Raw genomic sequence first — 22,739 nt, 5'->3', positions numbered from 1 at the left:
CCTCGCACACCAGCTCGGGCTCCTTCCCTGCAAGAGAGGTGACATTCCACGTCCCTAGAGCTAGCTTCTGCAGCCGAGGATCAGACCGCCAGGGTCCCCGCCTTTGGCTGCTGCCCAGCTCACATTGCACCCGACCCCTTTGGCCCCTCCCATGGGTGGTGAGCCCGTGAGAAGGGGGACCCACGTTGCCTCTTCGGGCTGAGCCCGGCCGGGCCCCATGAGTGTAGGCCCGGCCACCAGGCGCTCGCCAACGAGCCCCGCCTCCAGGCCTGGCTCCAGAGGGGGGCCCCGGTGACCCGCGTCCGGGCAAGGGGAACTCCGATCCATTAATTGTACTCGTCATAAGGGGTCTTTGAGCCGTGCTTTGTCTGGTCCCTCACCTAGAACCTGCCCGAGCAAGTTTAATTTACCTGGCAACGCAAGCTAGCTGAAATATGATTGGTTAAAAACTCTACCATAATAAATAAGTTATTTATCGAGTGGCTTTCAATGTTATTTAAAATAACAGCCACTCAACTAAGTGGAAATAATATGATGTAAAGAATCCAGAGAATAATTTTGTTTACATATTTGTTAAAGTAAAATAACATAAATTATAAAATAACATAAAATACATAAAAGTAAATTTACTTTTCTGAGAATGTTTAGGCCAGCAGAGAAGGCCTTGCTGGCCCTCAGGGTCCGCCACTGATTATTATGATTACATGATAAAACGTATTTGTTACTCCTGATTGGTACATTTCTTAGCAGTTCATTAGTTGTACAGTAGAATAGCACTGTTTGAAATGAATGTCCCAAAAAAAATCAATGTCAATAAAATTTTTAATTACTCTAGAATTATCTTTGAATTATCTTTGTTGTCAGTACCAGTGCTTTAAATCTGGCGATTTAAAAGCAAGCGAACAGCATATACTTGTCTCAACTGGTCTGTGACGCAAAGAAGGTTGAGAACCACTGTTTTGTGTTACAAGCGCTATAGAAATAAAAAATGTGTGATTGGTGAGCCAGAGAGAGAGAGGGGGGGATACACAAGCGCTTTCACAACAGCTGCAGCTGTAACAAAGCACTTTGCAGCACATTTAACGTAAAAGAACAATGTCAACAGAATATAAATTATAATCTAATAGAACAATGTAAAACAAATCACTATGTATTTCTTTATTTACGATGTGTATGTATTGTTGTATTTTATAGGGCACTGTATGTGGACAGCCATGTCCAGAGGGAAGATTTGGCCCAAATTGTTCCCAAGAATGCCAATGTCACAACAATGCCTTATGTAGTTCATCCACTGGACAGTGTCTCTGCAGCCCCGGATACACGGGAGAACGGTAAGAGACATCTTTCATTCCAGGAGCAGACAAAAAAAGGAAGTGAAGTACTTTGGGCTATGATTTATAATTGTGTTTAAAAATTAAAGGAATATCATTCTGTTCGATCCACCTTCTAACACAAACTGTAAAATATTGGACATGAAATTGACTGTTCATGTTTGATTCTGACCTATTGATCTTGGGTGTCAGTCTTCTGGGTGCTAGTCATAGTCATATGTATGGTCTGTTGGTATTAACACTAGAATATACTTAAGGTAGCAAACTGCACAGCTTGTGAAAAATGGAGCAAAGCTGCGTTAAAATAATACCCCTTCTTTCCATCCACATTGTCTGGACAATCACAGAAAGAAGACAAAACTAACCATCCTCGTTAGTGTTTTCTTGGACAAATCATAGCTGAGAACCCACCATGACTTTAAATCCATATAATTACCAATATCAGAGGGCGTGCACCATATACTTAAGCAAGCCAGTGATGAGACAGGAATAGCCCGTCCATGTGCCCATTAAGAATAAATAAGGGTTTGAGTGAAGCCAAACATTATGGTATAACGCTGCTTGGAAATCGGCAGCGCATGCCACACCCTAACCTTCTGGAATCCATTAACCGACGAGTGAGGGCCCCTCAGAAAAACGGAAAAAATAAGAAATGGGAATTAATTGGAGGACTTGTTTGCATGTTTTGCCAGCGAGGTGTTACGTTTGAGGAAGCTGCCAATAGGATTTCGTGTAAAGATCTCATACGTGTGCGCACAGGCATGTCATTTGTTTCGGAATTCACACGCTTGAAGACACCGGCACGATGGACAAGTGGTTAGCATGTTAGCCTCTCAGTACAGAGGTCATGGGTTTGATTCCGGGCCTCAGTCTTCCTGTGTGGAGTTTGCATGTTCTCCCCGTGCCTGCATGGCTTTTGGCTTTTGACCCACATCATGTGCGCGCGCACACACGCACACACACACACACACACACACACACACACACACACACACACACACACACACATACACACACACACACACACACACACACACACACACACACACACACACACACAAAAATGCCATTTTAATGATGATGGGACACCACCACGAAATACAGCTTTTATTCCACGCACCAAGTTTAGCCATTTTTATTGTTCATCTGGTTTTAAATAGTAAATTTGTGGGTGTTTTGTGACTGAAACTTTGGTGGAGCGGGCTCACAGTTTAGCTCCATCACAGCAGGACGCTGACAGCTCAAATTTTTCTTGGAAAATGTTATTTAAGATAAATCAGTCCTTCATTAAGTATGTTCCAAACAGCATCACCATTTCCTCCTTTCCTCTGCCATGGCACCCCCCCCCCCTCCTCCTAGAGTTTCCAGACTCTACAATTACACCCATTTCCTCAGCAACACCCGTAGGCTTCAGAGAGGCACTTTGAGCGACACGAGAATTGTAACAGTTTATCCACTTGTTGCGCTGAGGGCTCAAATCAACAGCCGCATCACTCTGTCTGGCTGCCGTTGTATGTTTGAGTGCCTGTGTGTGGAAGTGTCTGTCTGTCTTTTGTGAATTTAAAAAAAAAAAGTGACTATATTACTTTTCAGAATCGTCCAGCGCTAATAAATATGGCGCTAAAGTTGCACTGTCATCTTACAAAAAAAGAAGTTTGCATCTTTTGAAATGTGTGACTTTGTGCATTTCTGTGGACAGGTGTCAGGATGAATGTCCAGTTGGTACTTACGGTGCTGGCTGTACGAAAAGATGTCGCTGTAAAAACAGTAGTAAATGCTACCATAACTATGGAAACTGCTTGTGTGAGCCAGGCTTCACAGGCCAGATGTGTGATGTCCGACTGTGTCCCAAAGGAAACTATGGCCTATTGTGTGACAAGAAGTGTCCATGCTATTCCCAGAATATGCAGAGGTACAGTATTTAGCACTTCACATACAGTATCTTGTTGTCCAAATGTTCTACTGTGGAACATCTTCAGTGAGGTCAAATCCGTTGCGGGACACAAATCCATTTTCAACACTGCTTATGCTGAGTAGGGTCGCGGTGGGTTGCTGGAGCCTGTTCTAGCTGACTGCGAGCGAAAGGCAAATGACACCCTGAACTGGTCGCAGGGCCCTCGTAGAGACAAACAGCCATTCACACCCACATCCACGCCGTCACTGAATGGGAACCGATCCCACGCTGCCCGCACACATGTCAGGCGAGTGTACCGCGACACCATCAGTTACTGCGGGATACAAATCCGGTTTTGAAATGATTACCTCCATTGGAAGTAAAATAAATCGTTCCAGGGTCAACCTTTGAGATTCATTCCGACTTTCGGGACAGTCAAGTCAAAATTATTCTGTACAATTTGGTCTATGAACCCACAACAGTCTAAACACAGTATTCTGATTGTATTGCTTTTGTGAAACATGAATTAAGCAGGAAAACCCAACTATGAGGGTTATTCAATGTATAAGGTGAACTTTTCTGTATAAAGACTTCAAATCCAGATAGAAGCTTACTTTAGAAAAATAAAATAAAATCAATGCAGTCTCCCAGCACTGTTACACACTTTTCCCATCTGTGCACAAGGTTCCATATTCCCTCAGCCTAAAAATCTTTGGCCGGATGTCTCAGCCAGTCACTCACGACACTTTTCACTTCATCGTCACTTTCAAACTTCGTGCCAACTACTGTGAACTGCTGAGGCAGGTCAAGAAAGATAAAGAACAAACGCAGGGGTCATCAGTCAGAAGGAGTCATCTTGCATCATGACAACACAAGGCCTCACACAGAAGCCCAAATGGTGCAGACCATCAAGGAGCTGGGCTGGGAACTGCTCCCTCATCACCTTTACAGCCCAGACCTTGCCCCTTCAGACTTTCACCTGATTGGTCCCTTGAAACCATTTACGAGAGGCACGAAGTTTGAAAGTGATGATGAAGTCACAGGTGTTGTGAGCGACTGGCTGAGACATCAGTCCAAATATTTTTCCGCTAAGAGAATATGGAAGCTTGTGAGACAGTGCTGGGAGACTACGTTAGAAAAAAACAAAAAAAGCAAGCTTCTACAGTGATAATTTTACAGTTTAACCCCAGCAAGTCCCAAGGACTCGCTGATCAGAAAAGTATGAGTCCCATTATGCATTTAGAGAGTCCCAAATTTTGAATTCTGAAATGGTCTACTTATTCAATTGCATATGATAATAACACAAACAACAACAATATACATTGATAATAGGTTTATTTCTTATAAACAAATGCTGCAAAAATTTAATTAATTCAGGTATAGAAGATTTACTGAGAAATAGGTTCTTATTTCATCCCATGGTTCAATCTTTGAGTTCATAAATTCTCCTCTCTTTACTCTGCTTCCAATGATGCAAGACTCTCTCAAAGTCAACTTATCGCAAAAAAACTATCTAACTTTAGCTGCTTCCTCTGTGATATCTCCGCAACACTTGTTCGCGACACTTGTTTTAACGTTACACAACTTGGCAATCGTCTGCTTTCCGCGAGGTTGAAGGCCGATATCGCCAATCTCGTCTCGCGAGAACGGAAATCTCGCGGCGATTGTCAAACTGTGACACTGCGTTGCTGGAAAAAAAGATGTACCGTAGGTTTTTTGTTTGTTTGTTTTGACTGAGAAATTTCCTTGCATCCCAAAAACGCACATTATTTGGAACTGTGCATCCCGCACAAAAATTATGCGTCTAGGATGCGGGACGCAGAGGTAACGAGATGACTGACTTCGATCTGTATCACAAGTCCTTATACCGAAAAATTCACCTAATTTATTGAATGACCCTCCATACTTTTATCCACCTCAGCAGGTGTCCATTTTGCTTTGTACTGAAGCACGCTGGCAACAGACAATAACATCGCAATGCCTAAGGCAAAATGCAAAATTATAAGACAACATGGTCCTCCCTTGATATGGATAAAAACAGGTGGATTTCAATTCATATTCCACAAACGCAATATTAATCAGTTAACTTTCACCCAGGTCTAAGAAAAAGTGAAATGATAATAGTAACATATTAAACAAAGACTAAAGTCTTTCATGTCAAATGAAGGCAGAATTCAAAGGTAAATCCCGATGAAGATTTCACTTTTTTATGATGCTGGTGTACTACTGCTTTGAATAGGATTTCCCAAGCTTCAGCTGTACTGTTTTTTTTTTCTTGTCACATTTTCCTTTTGCGATGTGTAAAAGTGTCACGAAAATCCAAAGAAAAGGGACACTGTCCAGAGTTACATGTTGAGATTTACCTCAGATTGCCAATAAGATGCTGACTTGTTGCACGGCAGTCATTTTAATCTCAGAAGAAATCCTTTCCCAAAATCAAAATCAACCTGACAACCTTAAAATTTAAGGTTGTCAGGTTTAAGTGGCTTTTCACTTTGGAGGCTGAACTGTATTGTGTTTGACAATGTGATCACAGCTGTGGTTCACTTACTGTCAGTGATGTTCAGAAGCCTGGGCGGACATCATGTTGGAGAGCGAGCAGCTGTCAGGTTGATTCTCAATTGTCCTCTTGTTTCAGGAGGACCAGCACTGATACCACTTGTGTGTGTAACTTTTACCCCACAAGTCACTCTCACTCCAAGCACACTACAAAACCTCTTTTACAATATAATACAATACAACTTTATTCATATCGCACTTTCACAACAGCTGCCGCTGTAACAAAGCACTTTGCATAAGAGTCAACATAAAATGACAAAATAAATGTTGCCAATTACAGGCTCAAAAAACACAAGCGCCCCGGGGCTGTCCAGCGGCGACCGTCAAATAGCGCTAGTTGCATCAAACAGTGCTCCATTCAAACTTGTGCATTCACTGTGAATAATTTTGCTCCCATGCTGCTTGTATTTATTTGTATATTTTTTATGGAATATATTTTCATATGCTTGCGTGATCACCTTGATAAGGTAGAAGTAAGGAAGTAAGACATAGCAAGGACATAGGAGACTCAGGAAAGCCCCCCAAAAAAATCCATTCTATCAAAACTAGTTTCTATAACTATTATGTTAATTTTCAACTCTTGTTATTATTTTGCGTCAAGAACAAAGGTCGATCAGAACCCTACTTCATTCACTGAACAACCCCCCCCCCCCCCGCCTCTCCCACCCCAAAAACATACATATACAATATTACGAATTATGTTCTTATGAATGAGCACAAATATGTCTCACAGCCGAGAGGTGCAGGCTTTAAATCTCGGCTCAGGACCTCTTGCGCTTGCATGATTTTTCTCACATTCCTGAGGCATGTATGTTAGACTCTTGTGTTGTGTGAATGAATGCTGACCAGTCCAGGGTGTGCCACACCTTTTGTAAAAAGCCAGAGGGGATATGCTTCAGCTCACCGGTGACCTTAATGCGGTCAAGTGGAATAGAAAACGGGTGGATGAATAAATGATCACAATAAAAATAATGATCTAACAAAAAACAATGTCAATCCTTAACACTGTATTTTTCTGCCACCAGTTGCCATCCAATGTCAGGGGAGTGTACATGTCTGTCAGGTTGGTCTGGACTCTACTGCAATGAGACGTGCCGTCCAGGATTCTATGGCGAATCCTGCCAGCAGGTGTGCCAGTGCCAGAATGGTGCAGACTGCCACAGTGTTACAGGAAAATGTTTTTGTGCTCCAGGCTTCTTGGTAATCCTTTTCAATATTTCTCATAATAGTAAAGTGCTAAAGCCAAGTCTTAGTCGGTATTATAATTAAGATTATTTACCTTATTGGATTCTTACTACAGGCATTCCAGTGTGTTAAAGTAGGGGTGCACAACCAGTCAATCGCCATCGACCGGGAGCTCGCGAACTGGTCCCAAAATGATCATGGCGGGTGGAGGGGGGAAACGTGAGAAAAAAAGAAGTATTAAAAAAAAAACATAATTAAAAAGCAGGTCACCTTTAACCAATGGTGGTGCATCACCTCCATTAGCGGAAGTTGTTAGCGGTCAGTGTGCAATTGCAGCTCACGATCAGAGCCTCTGAGATATATCTATTTTTATGTTTATTCTCATTCAAAGTTTGTTTGATCTGCAATTCACCGATGGCATTATCAAAGAATCAGACTCTGGAGTGCCAGGAGAAGCATTTTAAAACGGTACTCATGAGCTATGATAGTGATGTTCATGCATTTAACATGCTGCAAAAGTGCGTCCCATGCTACCGCGTCAGGTCTCCCACTAAGGTAGGCAGTGATTTCCTTTTCACAAACTCTTGTACCTACTTTACCTTTCTGTTTCATTCATGTTTGAGGCCATTAGGGCATGCGTGTGTGCGCATGTGCCTGGGTGCGCGCGCATGCATGTGGTTTATGCGTGCACGTGCAGTCACAGTCACGGTCGATTGAGGAAGGTTGGTTAGCTTGAAAAGTAGATCTTCGCTGAAAAAAAGGTTGGGCACCCCTGTGCTAGAGGTTAGCACATCTGCTTCACAATTCTGAGGTTCATGGTTCAACTCTTGGCTGTCGTCTTTCAGTGTGGGGTTTTCTATGGGCACTCCGGTGTCTTTTGTCTTTCCAAAACATGCATGTCAAGTTAGTTGAACACTCAAAATTGTCCATTTTACACATTTGGAAGAGGTCTGCTTCGGAGGATATCCAATTTCATATGTTTTTTTTTTCTCTTTAGCTGCCAAAATAAGTATCTGAAATGGTCCAGGTCAGAGCAAACAATTAAAATTGTGACAATTGAACCTTGTAAAGTAAATCCAGCCCTAGAGTACACTCCTCTGATTTCGTCTAACCGTTCATTTTTTTCCAGGGTTTTGACTGTTCAGTCCAATGCCCAGCAGGATCTCATGGAGTGAATTGCTCCTCCACCTGTAATTGTAAGAATGGAGCGCAGTGTTCACCAGTGGATGGATCCTGCTTTTGTAAACCAGGTGAGCCGAAGAATAGGATAAGGGCAATGGAACCTCAACCAACTAAAAGGGGTCATCCTCAAAGCACCCAAAAAATGCAGAGTACATACATCACAAAATGAGTGAAATAAATCTCTTAAAAGAAAAAAAACTTGAAAGTGAAAAGTTTTAGAGTTTATCCAAAGTTACCTTGTTGGTGCTTGAGAGGAGGATAACAGCATGCAGGCCACAATGTTAGTGCTTAATTTTTTCACTTCCGTTATGATTAGATGCCATATACTTGTAGGATAGACAGATAGGGATTTACAAAAAAACAACTGAGTAATGTACCAAAATAGCATATTCCATAAACTGGCTCCAGTAAAATGAACAGCCATTGATATGAATAGGTCGATACAACATGCTCTTTTGGAGCTGCGTGCCTCTGGCGATGCTAAACTAACGTCTATGCTTTCCAGTAAATTTTAAGTGACTTGCACCCATGCTAACATGGCTGCTACATTGGTGCACATTTTAGCGGCTAAAATTTTAGCCCATTCTCGTCTATTCTAAGTCTGTTTGTCAATATTGAGAGCAGCGCAAGCCAGAAACATGTGACCAGTTTCGGTCTGTAATGGCACCACAGCGCCACTGTGGCAAATGGTGGCCAATTTGCAGCTAACAGACTTAAACAGCTGCTTTCGAAGGGCCGCTTTGAGCAGAGTGGACAATACTGTCTGTTTTGTTAATGTGGGGTCTGCTGTTCCCGGGTCCGTTAAATCTAGGTCACACTGTTTCGAGGTTTCGCAGAGACTTAATTGCAGTGGAGTTACAGTAACTCGGTCATGGGGAAGGTTGGAGGCTCTGGGTTATGCCACTGAGAGGCATTTTGCAACCAGTTCTCCCAACCTAAATATTGACACAAATCTGATTCCAGTCCCCAGGCAACACACTGCTCCTTAGGAATGGGGAAATGCTTTTATCCACATAAATAATTACAGCCTATCTTTAAATCAGGGTGGCACGGAGTGGACTGTTCCATCAACTGCCCCAGTGGTACGTGGGGTCTTGGCTGTAACATGACCTGTCTGTGTGGGAACGAAGGTGCTTGTGATGCAGTGACTGGTCACTGTACTTGTGCTGCAGGCTGGAGAGGAAATAAATGTGACCTGCAGTGCCAGGTAAAAACACTATTTCTCCCAAGTAAAAACAACTGCATTACTAATGGAATCAAAATGAAATTCACAATATTGATATTGGGCCTTTGATGTTAACATTTGCCTTGGCTAGGATGGTACCTACGGTCTTGACTGTAAAGAGCGCTGTGACTGTAGTCATGCTGACGGATGTCATCACACCACTGGGTACTGCCACTGCCTGGCTGGATGGACTGGTAAGGGAATATGGAGTCTTCACCAGGACAGCATATACCATACATATCAAATTCTGGTCCTGAATGTCATCCTGCATGCTTTCCATCCCTCGCTGTTGCAACACACCTAGTTCAAATGATCAGCTCATCAGCAAGCTCTGCAGAAGCCTGATATCGATCCTGTTCATTTGAATCAGGTGTGTTGGAACAGGGAAAGATGGAAAACATGCATGACGGTGGCCCTGCAGGACTGGAGTTTGGCACCTATGTCCTATACCAGGGATCGGCAACCCAATATCTTGAAAGAGCCATGTAGGACAAAAAAAAACAAAAAACAAATATGTCTGGAGCCGCAAAAAAATAAAAGCCTTCTACAAAACTTACAATGAAGGAAACACATGCTTTATGTATGTAGGAGACTGGACTGTCCCAGAATTGTTTGTTATTCATGCCTTTATTGTGTTCACAAACGCCCCCATAGAATTTATTTTGGGATTTCCTCGCTTGATTTTTTTAGTTTTGGTGCATTATTTTCACTTTTCTTAGTGTCAGTGAAGTGATCATGAATTTCCGTTTTTCGGAGGCTGTCATTGAATGCCTCTCGAGTTGAATGAAAAGAGAGAAGGCAAGGAGTCGGACGCAGACATGTCTGTGTTTGGCGAGACTGTTAAAAGCATAAATGAAGTGTACATTTTAAAAAACCAACACCACAGCTCTCCTTTTTCGGAGCTGCAACATGTATCTATAGCTATTTGAGCTACCATATTTTCCGCACTATAGGGCGCACCAAAAAGTCTTCAATTTTTTTAAAAGCTCACCGAGCGTCTTAAAATCCGGTGCGTCTTTTGGATGGTCATTACGGTAATACATCGACTCCAAGATGGCTCCTTCCTGGAGACATACTTCCAATGTTATAACTTGCTGTTGGTTCAGTGAACTGTGTCACTGCTTTATAAATACGTTTTTGTTGCAGCTCCGAAAAAAGGAGAGCTGTGGTGTTCATTTTTCAAAAACAGTTTCAACAAATACAGGTACGTCTTTGTCTGTCTACGTGCCTTCTTCCGTTCGACTCGAGAGGCGTTCAAGACCGCCTCTGAAAAATGTAAACTAATGATTACTTCAATGAAACGACGAAAATTGAAAATAATACATCAAAACTGAAAAGCAAGCGAGGATATCACAAAATCAATTCTGTAGCCCCCCCTACAGATTTTATTTTGTGATTTCATCATTTGTGAATACACAACAAAGGAATAAATAACTACTACTGACATCTGATCGTAGTAGTCATGGTGCCATGATCAAGGAAATGCCAATGCGTTTTTCGGAGGCGGTCATGAACGCCTCTCGAGTTGAACGGAATAAGAGAAGGCACAGAGACGGACAAAGACTCACCTGTATTTGTTGAAAAAAGGAGAGCTGTGGTTTTATTTTTTTATGAAAAGGCAGACTTTATTAATGGTTTTCACAGTCTCAACAAATACAGGTACTGTACGTCTTTGTCCGTCTCCGTGCCTTCTTCCGTTCCACTCGAGAGGCATTCATGGCCGCCTCCGAAAAACGTAAATTAATTATTACTTCAATGAAACCACGAAGAAAATCAAGCGAGGAAATCACAAAAAAAATTCTGTAGGAGGGATATAGAATTTATTTTGTGATTTCCTTGCTTGATTTTCTGTTTTGATGCATTATTTTCAATTTTCGTGGTTTCATTTAAGTACAGTAATAGTTAATTTACATTTTTCAGAGGCGGTCATGAACGCCTCTCAAGTTGAACGGACGCCTCTCGAGTTGAATGGAAGGAGCGCAGCACCTTCTAGTGGAGGCATTGTAGATTGCGCCTTATAATGTGAAGCGTCCAATGTATGAAAAAAAATTTACAAAATAGCCATTCATCGAAGGTGCGCCTCATAATCTAGTGCGTCTTTTACTGCGGACAATACGGTATATTAGCCTACTATCAAAATATTTTTCCATTTTCAAACATTTTTTTATAAAGTTCCAGGGAGCCACTAGATGTTGCTAAAGAGCCGCATGCAGCTCTGGAGCCGCGTGTTGCCGATCCCCGGCCTATACCAACGGACTTAAAAGCTTGCAGCTTACAAGGGCTGATCAAAATTTTTATAAATCGCGATTTGTTGATTTTCAGACCAATCATTTGACATTCTTGGTATGAATTGACCAACCCACAGGCGATTTTGTGAAGCGCTGTGGGCGTAATTATCCATGGGCCTAAGGAGCCGTCCGCCCAAACGCCAGCACTTTGGTTCTTCAGTCAATTGGTTCTTCTGTGGGTAGCATGTAGGAAATACTTGCCCCTTCTTTTGACTTCTGTTGTTGTGGCACCCTGTTCCAATGACACGAAACTAAAAACAAGAGCAAAGACAAAATAAATACTTACAAGGCGAGAGACTAGAGGGGGGGAAAAAGACAATGACGAAATCGAGAGGTCTAAGACTTGGCGCTTTGGAAGTCCTTAAATACATGGCTTAACTTGATGAACAAATTGGCAGCAGGTGTGCACGCAGGAGCGAAAGCCCTCCTCTGCCACCTGTTGGAGACACACAAGAACAGGATCATGACACCCATAATGCACCGCATGACCTGGAGATCTGCAAGTGGACTAAAAGAAAAATTTGTTATTGACAGTGTTCAAGACTACATTACTCTGTGTGTGTGTGTGTGTGTGTGTGTGTGTGTGTGTGTGTGTGTGTGTGTGTGTGTGTGTGTGTGTGTGTGTGTGTGAGCAGGTATCCACTGCGACAGTGTGTGTGCAGAGGGCCGCTGGGGCCCAAACTGCTCCCTAACCTGTAACTGTAAGAATGGAGCATCCTGCTCTCCTGATGAAGGAACATGTGAGTGTGCACCAGGATACAGAGGCAGCACCTGTCAGAGGAGTAAGTGTTGAAGTTTTGATGAGGTGCTTTATTTTAAATTGTGATTTTAACCCTGTACATTTATTGATGTTTTCAACACAGTCATAGAGATGTCAAGCCTTGAACATGGCTACAAATGCTACACTAAGCAGGGATACTTAAACCAGATCCCTAAGGTCAAACATGCTGGTCAGCCTATTGTTAATGTTTGTGAAAACAAATTTACCAAAGGAAAGAATAGTCACTGAATTATTCTGTTTCAATTACAGTCTTTGGATAGTGTTAAACTTGTTCAATGTTAACTGTATTATACTGTATAAAAGCAAAGCACTCTTGTGGATTAGTCGTGCCTACTGAGTGAAAACAATTTGTAGCAGTCATGCCGGATATGCAGAGCCGTCATGAAACAAACGCAGGCTTTTGTACAATTTTGGAGGTCTATTTTTCCTGAAATTTTGTTTACACTCTGCATGATACGACTTCAAGGGCATTTGTGATTTCACTATATAGCAGTGATTCCCAACCAGTGTGCTGTGGCATATTAGTGTGCCATGAGAGGTATCAAGTCTGCTGTGGGAAATTGCCCATTGCCAATTACTTGGATGGAAAATTATTTTCTCCCCCCCAAAAATGTTTTGTTAATCAATCTATGCCAACCACGTATAGTAACAGGCAGAACAATCAAAAGTTCTTCTACTAGATGAAGGAAGGTACATTTTTAACCTATGTATCCACTTTTTCTCAATTGTTTTGCTAAGTAGTGTGCCGTGAATTTTTCTTCAATGTGAAGTATGTGCTTTGGTTCAAAAAAGTTTGCTCCTGTACAGTATAGTAAAGATTGAAGTTGGTACATTTTGGGGGGTTGACTGTTGCTGTGGTGATGAACATTAACCCTTTCATGCACCCTGTAACCTGATAACATGATACGCTGTCCACTGTAGTAACCGCTGTCCCTGAAAGGGTTTAAGTGAGATTTAGACATGAATTTACCAAATATTTGGGGTCCTTTTTTCTTTGCAGTCTGCTCTCCAGGTTACTTTGGTCACCGTTGCAGTCAGACGTGTCCCCATTGTGTCCACAGTAATGGACCATGCCACCATGTGAGTGGACAGTGTGACTGTCTGCCAGGCTTTAAGGGGTCACTTTGCAATGAGGGTGAGCATTACACCTCACATCTCTGACCTTCTTTACTCCAGCATCCTGGTGGTCCCGACCAAATAGTCAAACTGTAACTGTCAATGACATATTTTTGTCATCGCATTGCAAATTGCTGTTGTTTAAGAAAGACATTTGATCTTGTGTGTAGTGTGTCCCAGTGGTTACTATGGGAAGAAATGTGCCTTGAGCTGCACTTGCACCAACAACGGCACCTGCAACCCTATTGATGGCTCCTGTCAGTGTTTTCCGGGATGGATCGGCAATGACTGCTCTCAGCGTTAGTTCACTCGCCTGATTGATAGCCGATGTGAAACGTGTGGTGCTGGTTTACTGCATTACCTTGCTTTCACTGTACGTCACACCACACTTGATGATGTCTGTGTTTTGCAGCATGTCCTCCCACTCAATGGGGACCCAACTGCATCCACACATGTAACTGTCACAACGGCGCCTATTGCAGTGCCTATGATGGAGAATGCAAGTGCACCCCAGGATGGACCGGCCTTTACTGCACACAACGTCAGTCAAATACACATTGACTTTTTATTTTTCTTTCCTTAATAGTAGAGTACTGTATACCTATTTGATAGCGATTGTGCTTGTCGTCTTCGCTATCACAAAATAAGATTTCTTATCTTGACCGATTGGAGCAACCATAAACTGATATAGTGGTGTAGTGTTGAGACCGGTCTCAAGGGTACTTTTTACGGGTCTCAGTCTTGTCTCGGAATCGAAAGCATTTTTACTCCATCTTGTCTCGATCTTGGAAAGGGCGGATTTTTTATCAAACCGGGAGGCCAGAAACCGCTGGCAGAATGTCCAACTTTTAGACATAGAGAGGAAGCATAAAGAGGGTAAAGTAACCGGTAAATTCACTACACAGTACTGGGAATGTTAAACTCAAAACATTCCATTTTAAGACACTGAGCAAAAATAAGCTCTTTGTTCCCCTCAAACGTTCAGAGCAAACGGGGATTTAATATTACAGCCAAGTTAGCTGGCATAGCATTGCCAAAAACAAAATATGTTTACTTGAGAAGTTCTTATGCAATGGAAATGTTATTCATTATACCAATACATAGGTTGAGCTTTAGACCAATGGGACATAATTCAAGTCAATAGCATACTCTGTCTTGGTGCTTCAGCTGCAGGAAGTTGATGTTTGGTTCAGTAATAAACCTGAAATTTCACACTTTGCTAACTTGTTCAAAGTCACTAACACTGATTGAATATGGTGAATCAAATTTGTTTAGTAACAAACATTGCTTAATAAAGGTTAAAGCCGATTTTAAGACAATAAAAACTCATGGATGGTAATGTTAAAGAAGGAGCAAAATCGAAGTGAAATTTCATTTTTTAAAAAGTGAATATACCTCGTATATGGACGATGTAGGGATGCATGTTTCTGACACTTCTGTAATTTGATAAACAGTATTCATTTCCACGAAGCACATACTTGTTTGTTGATGTACATGCTTTTGTTGCAAACAATGAAACAAAGATATGTATAAATGTGTGTGTGTGTGTGTGTGTGTGTGTGTGTGTGTGTGTGTGTGTGTGTGTGTGTGTGTGTGTGTGTGTAGTCTTGATAATATCTCGGTTACGATCGGTGTGGTCTTGACTACAACTCTACACAGGTGCTCACCATTGTTATGAACACAGAATGCATTTTGCAACGATTTTGCCTCAGGCACTTGACCGCCTGCCCTCAGGGTGCACCCGGCGTACACAGTAGCTGTCTATTGGAATTACTCAATATGATGTTTAACAGTAGATGTCCAAATGTTGCACCTTGCTTCATTAAAAATGCACATTCATGTGAATATCGAGCCTATACCTCACTCTCACCAGCATGAAAAGGGATGGAAATAGGCTGTTAAATCAACACATTTATTCTGCACTCGATACTGGCAGCCGGGTATCGGCCTTAGTAACAGAATAACACAACTTCAGAGTCACAGCTGATTACTGTTTTTTTTTCTCAATTTAAATCAGTGTTTTGACTTTTAGTTGTCTTGACTCCCGTGCAGGTTGTCCATTAGGATTTTATGGGAAGGATTGTTCTCAGAGATGCCAATGCAGGAATGGAGCAGACTGTGATCACATCTCTGGACAATGTACCTGTCGCACTGGCTTCATGGGTCAGCACTGTGAACAAAGTATGTAAATGTGGTTTTGAACAAAGCCATGTGCACTACCTAAAAATGGTCGGTCTTGAATATGTTATTTGCAACAACTGTCCTGAAAAAGGCAGTTGCTGCAAATGAAGACAGTTTTTAAAAAAATTATTATTAATGTCGTTTTCATATTGTTCGATTATAAACTGTAAAAAAAAATGTGGGTCCCATCTCGGGGTAATGGGAGACAATGACACCTCAAGTGTGTGTTTTACGTCAAGTCTACTTCGTAATTTTGTTTTCGTCGCCGTTGCTGCAGAAAAGCCCCGCCTCACACAGGTAGCATGTCGGAAATAGCAACAGTGCTACTGTGGCGATCTCAGAATATTCAGCCATAACTTTAATCCAGTTGTCTCGAACGTACTTTTAAGGCCGCCGTCATTTGATCTCCAGCAGTTTTTTTACTCATTTTGCGAGCTCTGGTGTTTTGTTTTTAAGCGGAATCGGTCACGTGACGGAGAAGCGTGGCTTGACGTGTGTCAAGCGTGACACAGACGGATGTAACGGAGAATCCGGTAATTTTTCAAACTAAAACATCTTTCGTATTCCGAAATAAATAAAACGGAATTAAGGCAAGTTCTTTCTGTGCGGCCCGGAACCAAATGCCCTGCGGACCGGTACCGGTCCGCGGACCGGCGGTTGGGGACCCCTGCCCTAGGCCATCCCGGGTATCCAACCAGACTACTTTCATGAAGTTCTAACGCTAAATTTCAAAATAAAAGGCTTCTGAAATATATAATTTTGACCTTTTCTCCTGACTTTAAAAAAAATCCTTAAACAATTAATTCTAGTCATTTCGCAACCAAACCAACTCTAGGGCACATTAGGTCATCCGAGGTATCCAACCAGACTACCTGCATTAAGATCTAATGTTGCATTTCAAAATAATAGGCTTCTGAAACCTGACATTTCAACCTTTTCACCTGATTTAAAAAAAATCAATACATGAATTTTAGTTATCACGCAACCAGACCAGATCTTGGGCACACTGGGCCACCCCAGGTATCCAACCACAGTACTGTCATTAAGATCTGATGTTGCATTTCAAAATAAAAGGCCTCTGAAATCAGCAATTTTGACCTTTACGCCTGATTTTAAAAAACAAACATTTAAAAATGAATTTTAGTTATCCCAGAACCAGACCAGGTCTAGGGCACAGTAGGCCAGACCAGGTATCCAACCAGACTATATTAAAATCTGATGTTGCATTTCAATATAAAAGTGATTGATGATGAATATTTTCTTACCTTTGAGTGTCATCTGTTCTTGTAGAGTGTCCCCTTGGTTCATATGGATATGGGTGCCGGCAGGTGTGTGACTGTCTCAATAACTCCACTTGTGATCACATCACTGGTACATGCTACTGTAACAATGGCTGGAAGGGGGCCCGCTGTGACCAAGGTGAAGATACACAAATATGCCTCTCTTGGACAACCTAATATTTCTACACACAGTAAAGGCTTAACATTAATACTGCTTTCTCATCCTCCTATCTGCAGCTGGTGTTGTTGTTGACAGCCTCAACACCTTCACGAGTGCTGCAGTGCAAGTGGACAACTACCAAATTGGAGCCATTGCAGGAATTATTGTGCTGGTGCTGCTTGTGCTCTTTCTCCTCCTCCTCTTCATTAAGTACAGGAAAAAGCAGAAAGGAAAAGAACCTCCCATGGCAGTGACGTACACTCCTGCCATGACGGGGACCACTGACTACACAATCACAGGTACCATCACATGTGCTTTGCTTCACTCCATGAAAAAAATGGAGTGGATCTGTTCTTTCTTTCTGTAGTTGTTTGTATTATTCATGGCACTGGATTATACTGAAAAGGAGGAACTGCTCAATTTGTATATCAGCGACATTTTTGATGACACTACTGGAAAGTTTGATCGTCCAACACACTCCTGGACTGACTAATTTGAAACAAAAGAGGGCGACGTATCTGCATATGAAGTATGGACATTACTTGATACTTGTTATGGACTTCTCTCTGCAGGAACCACAATTTTTTTTTTACACTGTACGGGTTTTGTGTTGGTGGTGCGCAAGTGTAAGGGGGACCCAAGTCCACACAAATAGGCACAGAATGCATGACCTTTGGGGAATCTTAACAAGTGACTGAAAGAAAATAGGGCATTAAAGACAGAGAGACTGGCAAGACAACAGGGCACACCTGGACAAGACACAGGTGGATGGAGAGAGCTAAATGCCTGATGCAAAAGAGGAGCAGTAAAAATGAATGAAATTCTACATCACAATATAGGAGACAATATTATGTCTTCTACGTCAGATGACGCTGATGGGAAAAAAAGAAACAGATAATTCGGGATGTCACAATATTCATGGAATTCAGAGTGCCTTATTGCCAGGGTCTTGCTTCAGTACAAGACAATTTTACTCAGCCTGTGGCTTGGAAGACTACACTTACATTACCAATCGTGTGACTTTATTCTGACAATAATAATCATAATATATTTATAATAGGCAAAGTAGGGTGATGAAAATGTCATTTTGAGCCGCATTGAGTTTGGCCCTGGGCCAAACTATGTTGGCGATGCTGCTCTATGGAGTTTCAGGGGCCAAGCATGAGGTTATAGCTGACCAACCGAGTAGAGTGATGGAAGCAGGGTGTGATGGCAGATGCGTGATTTGTGCCACTGGAGAAATGAGGGCCTCAAATGGCCACAGAGCCCGAACAGGGACCTTGAGCTGCTGCGGGGCCCATACGAGTACTGCATCCGCCTGATGCCATGAAGGTTGAGGGGCACAAGAAACGAGGGGGAAAGAGGGTGCAGAAACTAGAGAAGGAGAGCTTTGAAATATGGGTGTCCAGACTTTCACCATCGAAGGTCATATTTGGAAATACCTGCCACCAACGAGGATTGGCCTGAATATTGTGACAACAAAATAGGCAAGGAATAAGATGAGGGCAACACAGCCATGGGATGTGGTGAGAAAATGGGTGCATAATGACACGACGGGAGAATGGAGTAAACAGACAGACTTTAATGTGCCTTTGTTGACCACCATGCGGAGGACCCATACAAATGACCAAAGAAGTGCCCAAACAAAGATCAGAGGAAAGACACATAGGTCAGGGAATAAACGGACTGGGATTAGAAAAATTACAAGGATAGAAACCGGAAATCTCAGGCTCAGGATTTTAAAATCAGAAGACAAAAAAAAAAAAAAGAAAAAGTGGAGTAGAAGGACTTTGGCCAAATAAAAAACTCATGACATACACCAGAAAGACTGGAGGCCAACGGTGAGAGGGACAGACAGTGAAGAAAAACCTATTTTGCCCCACGGACCGGTTTAATGTCAGACAATATTTTCAGGGACCGGCCTTTAAGATGTAGTGGATAACTCCAATAAAGTGGGGATCTCACATTGAGATATATCCATATTTTAAGTAGGACTCCTGATACTGTCTAACTTAACTATACCCTTCTTTTTCTTGAAATTTGTTGGCTTGTCTTCTGTCTCCTGGCTGGGCCTTTTCCGCTTCCCAAAAGAAACTTTCTAAAGATGTTTATTTTTTACTCATTTTGCTAGCTCCTGGGTTTCATTTTAGCGGTAACCTATCACATGACCCAGAAGCGGGCCTTGACCTGCGTCAAGAGTGACATACTCAAGACGGATGTAACAGAGAATCCGGTATTTTTTCAAACTAAATCATCTTTCAGGTTCTGAAATGCATAGAACGCAAGTAATGTAAGTTATTTATTTTTTTCTGTGCGGCCCAGTACAAAATGACCCGCGGACCGGTACCAGTCCATGGTACCAGTTTGGCCATGTCTGGTCTATTGAGACATAAAAGCACACCGTGATTAAACACAAGTGGATGGAGATCACAGAATGGCTGATACGCACATTGAGCAGGGATGACGAGAACAGGTGGGGACAAAAAAAAAATGAGCAGGCTGGGATGGTATGAAGAAGATACCCTGGAACACATCCATCCATTTTCTAATCCACTTACCCTCACAAGGGTCGCGGGTGTGCTGGAGGCTATCCCAGCTGTCTTTGAGCAGTAGGTGGGGACACCTTGAACTCGTTCCCAGCCAATCGCAGCCCTAGAAAACACACCAAAATGAAATAACACCATTGTAATAATTTCTAGTAATCTGTAATAAGAATGTCATGTTAAAGCAAAAAATTAAAAATGAACAAATCTCAGATGGTGGCATATAGACCCGCTGGTTTTTTTTGTTGTTTTTTGTGAATTCATGCTCAGGCAGCTTGGATTGATGTGGCTCATGTCGTGAATGATGAATTCATTATTTCAACGTTGTTCACTTTTCAGATGCTCATCTACCACGTGACGTGCACCCCAGTAACTACTTCTCCAATCCCAGCTACCACACTCTGACCCAGTGCACGAGCCCACAACATAATAACTCTCCATATAGAAAAGTATTTTTGATTATTATTTATACATTAGTGATGCACGTTATGAGAAATTTCAACCGATATTACCTGCCTTGTTTGGCCGATACCAATATATTGGTTGTCACAGTATAAAAGAATAAAACGTCTTAATCCCGGCTCTTCATAGAGTGGAGTCGAAGGATGATATGATAAAGTGGTCAGCAACAATGTACGGTTGTATGTTTTGCTACTTTATGAACTCTTGTCATGTGTATAGTACCAACTGATCAACTTGGTTGCGTTTTGTTCTCACCCCCACTAGTGTTTTTTGTACCGGTATATCGAATATGTCAAAACAAAAGCAATGAAGTAGTACAAAAAGAGCACCGCATGTGTGCTTGTGAGTGTCGACCACCACAGAAGCGAACAAGTTTGTTGACAGACAGGAGTGGGAAGCAGCGCGAGTGAGTGTTGTTGTATGTAAACAAACACGCATGTAAATGACCATTTACACTCAAGCTACACATAGGAAGTATAGTATGACATAGTGTCATGTCATAGCATTTTCTTGCCATCCATCCATCCATTTTCGGAACTGGGTATCCTCGCTCTTAGCATTGATCGGAGGAGTGTCGCTTGACTTGGCTGCCTCACGTTTCTTTACGCTACCTCCGCTGCCTACCAGACCTGACAACAGAACACGGAGGTCCCGCTGGTCGGCTGTCTCATCCCTGATGTTGAAAAGTGTGGGGAAGCTTGGCTGGCCAGCTTTTGTTGACGTTGCCTACACCGACTACAGCGCCTGCCAGAGTAGACAACAATCCACAGAGGTTGCGCCATCTGGTCTGTGATGTTGACATGTGATGAATGGTTGCTGGAAGTTGGAACTTGTCACTTTGTACTGTAATCCAATGTCAATTACGTTTACATGATTATGGTATCCAGCAACCAAGGTAAAAGTACAATTAAAAAGTAAAGGCATGGCTCAGTCATCAGGACTCAGGTCGCCACTTGAAGCTGGCCGCCCCCGAGGCGCTACCAGTGACCACCGCTGGAAGCCTCTGCAGTGGCTCTCATTCAACTGAATGGGACTGTGCGTGAAAATATTTACCCCAAGTTTCAGTATTTATAACAAATATTGTTTTTAGAGGTGAGGAGATTTCGACTGGTTCGAAGTTAGTGTATTTTAATGCGTCTTTTTTATTGGCCGAAATATTGGCGTAATTTTGTAGTATCGGACCGAAAAAAGTGACGTTATTTTCCAATCTCGGGCCAATAAATATCGTGCATCCCTAATATACATAATTATGTACTTTGATTAACTGTTACATGCAGGTCACTTTAATTGTAATATTTTTATTTTGAAGGGTAAAAGCAACACGTTTGTGAACTTGAAGAATGTGGAAGACAGAAAGAGATGTCCTCTTGCTGATGCCACTGGCACATTGCCGGCAGACTGGAAACATAGGGACTGCTTCAGTGAACTTGGTGAGCTATGTATTACAAATTGTTTTCATGGAAGTGTTCACTCCAAGTGAAAGAAAAATGACTTCTGCTCCACTACTTTGGGGTATTGAGTATTGTATGCCACTCCATCGGCCATAGACTGTATGGCCGATGGAGTGGCATATACAATAAAGTCTCTATGGCATAGAGCAGGGGTGTCAAACTCATTTTTGTCGCGGGCCACGTTGTAGTTACGATTTCCCTTGGAGGGCCATTATGAATTTTGGGAAACCAAATAAATGTTTAATTCCCTCCATATATTACATACAGAGCACACAACAAATTGATGAATAACTAGTTTTAAAATCCAAAGTCAAGAATAATGACTGTTATTGTGGATTATATATGACAATTGAAAATTTTGGTTCAGACTTTAGCAAGCGTCATGGAACTTGACATGCTTGATTTGCTTTCGCGGGCCAAATAAAAAGATGTGACGGGCCAGATCTGGCCCCCGGGCCTTAACTTTGACACCTGGCATAGAGAGTTTATTGTGTGCATAGAACACAGGTCATAGTTTGGATAGCATAAATTAGTATGTTTCGAACATGACTTGAGAGGCCAAAAATGCCTGCGCAAGTGTTTCCCATGAAGACGCAGGGCTCATTATTTTCAAACGATTATAATCATTTGCTCCAAATAACACACTTAGGTCCATCTATTGAAGCCTGCGACATTCAGTGACAGACACAACAATTCGATGCCCTTACACAATATGGCAGACTATACAAAATTAACCTGTTGCAAAAGTTGTGTCATTTGAGGCCATTAGTTATCACTGGGGAACACTTGTTTTGCTGACGACGGACGGAAACACCTATACCATGTGTCCTGCTTGTTTGTTGGCGGGGGTGAATAAACAGGCCCCAAAATACGTCCTCAGGTTGCCATGTAGAGTGGAAACTTATAGGAGCAAAATGTGACCGATTCTTCCGAAAATGTATATGGAGTAGAATAAAAATCTAATTATCATCGTCTGAAATTATTAGAATGAAATTCTATATTTTGGATGATTTTAACAGATTTACTCATGTATTTCACAGTCTCACAGTCCTTGTCATAATTCTGATGTTAATATCATCCAAAATGTTGTGAGTTCGAATA

At 42.1% G+C, this 22,739-nt stretch overlaps 1 protein-coding gene across 3 annotated transcripts in view; it reads left to right on the top strand.

The window, feature by feature from the left end:
• Positions 1 to 22,739, top strand: part of megf10 (multiple EGF-like-domains 10) — an 81,960-nt gene that overhangs the window by 47,110 nt on the left and 12,111 nt on the right. For all 3 annotated transcript variants that reach the window (XM_019862997.1, XM_019862990.1, XM_019862981.1), the window contains exons 8-22: positions 1,195 to 1,331; positions 3,031 to 3,243; positions 6,810 to 6,984; positions 8,099 to 8,219; positions 9,195 to 9,358; positions 9,468 to 9,570; positions 12,300 to 12,446; positions 13,446 to 13,580; positions 13,732 to 13,860; positions 13,974 to 14,102; positions 15,614 to 15,742; positions 17,033 to 17,161; positions 17,260 to 17,481; positions 20,065 to 20,174; positions 21,497 to 21,617. In XM_019862997.1, the coding sequence (XP_019718556.1) occupies positions 1,195 to 1,331; positions 3,031 to 3,243; positions 6,810 to 6,984; positions 8,099 to 8,219; positions 9,195 to 9,358; positions 9,468 to 9,570; positions 12,300 to 12,446; positions 13,446 to 13,580; positions 13,732 to 13,860; positions 13,974 to 14,102; positions 15,614 to 15,742; positions 17,033 to 17,161; positions 17,260 to 17,481; positions 20,065 to 20,174; positions 21,497 to 21,617 (2,164 nt within the window). The remainder of the gene's footprint in view (positions 1 to 1,194; positions 1,332 to 3,030; positions 3,244 to 6,809; positions 6,985 to 8,098; positions 8,220 to 9,194; positions 9,359 to 9,467; positions 9,571 to 12,299; positions 12,447 to 13,445; positions 13,581 to 13,731; positions 13,861 to 13,973; positions 14,103 to 15,613; positions 15,743 to 17,032; positions 17,162 to 17,259; positions 17,482 to 20,064; positions 20,175 to 21,496; positions 21,618 to 22,739) is intronic.

This window comes from Hippocampus comes, unplaced genomic scaffold (genome assembly GCF_001891065.2).
Source record: "Hippocampus comes isolate QL1 unplaced genomic scaffold, H_comes_QL1_v1.1 scaffold223, whole genome shotgun sequence".
Classification (NCBI taxonomy): domain Eukaryota; kingdom Metazoa; phylum Chordata; class Actinopteri; order Syngnathiformes; family Syngnathidae; genus Hippocampus; species Hippocampus comes.
The sequence above is the reverse complement of the archived record's forward strand: the minus strand, read 5'-3'. Positions and strand labels throughout refer to the sequence as shown.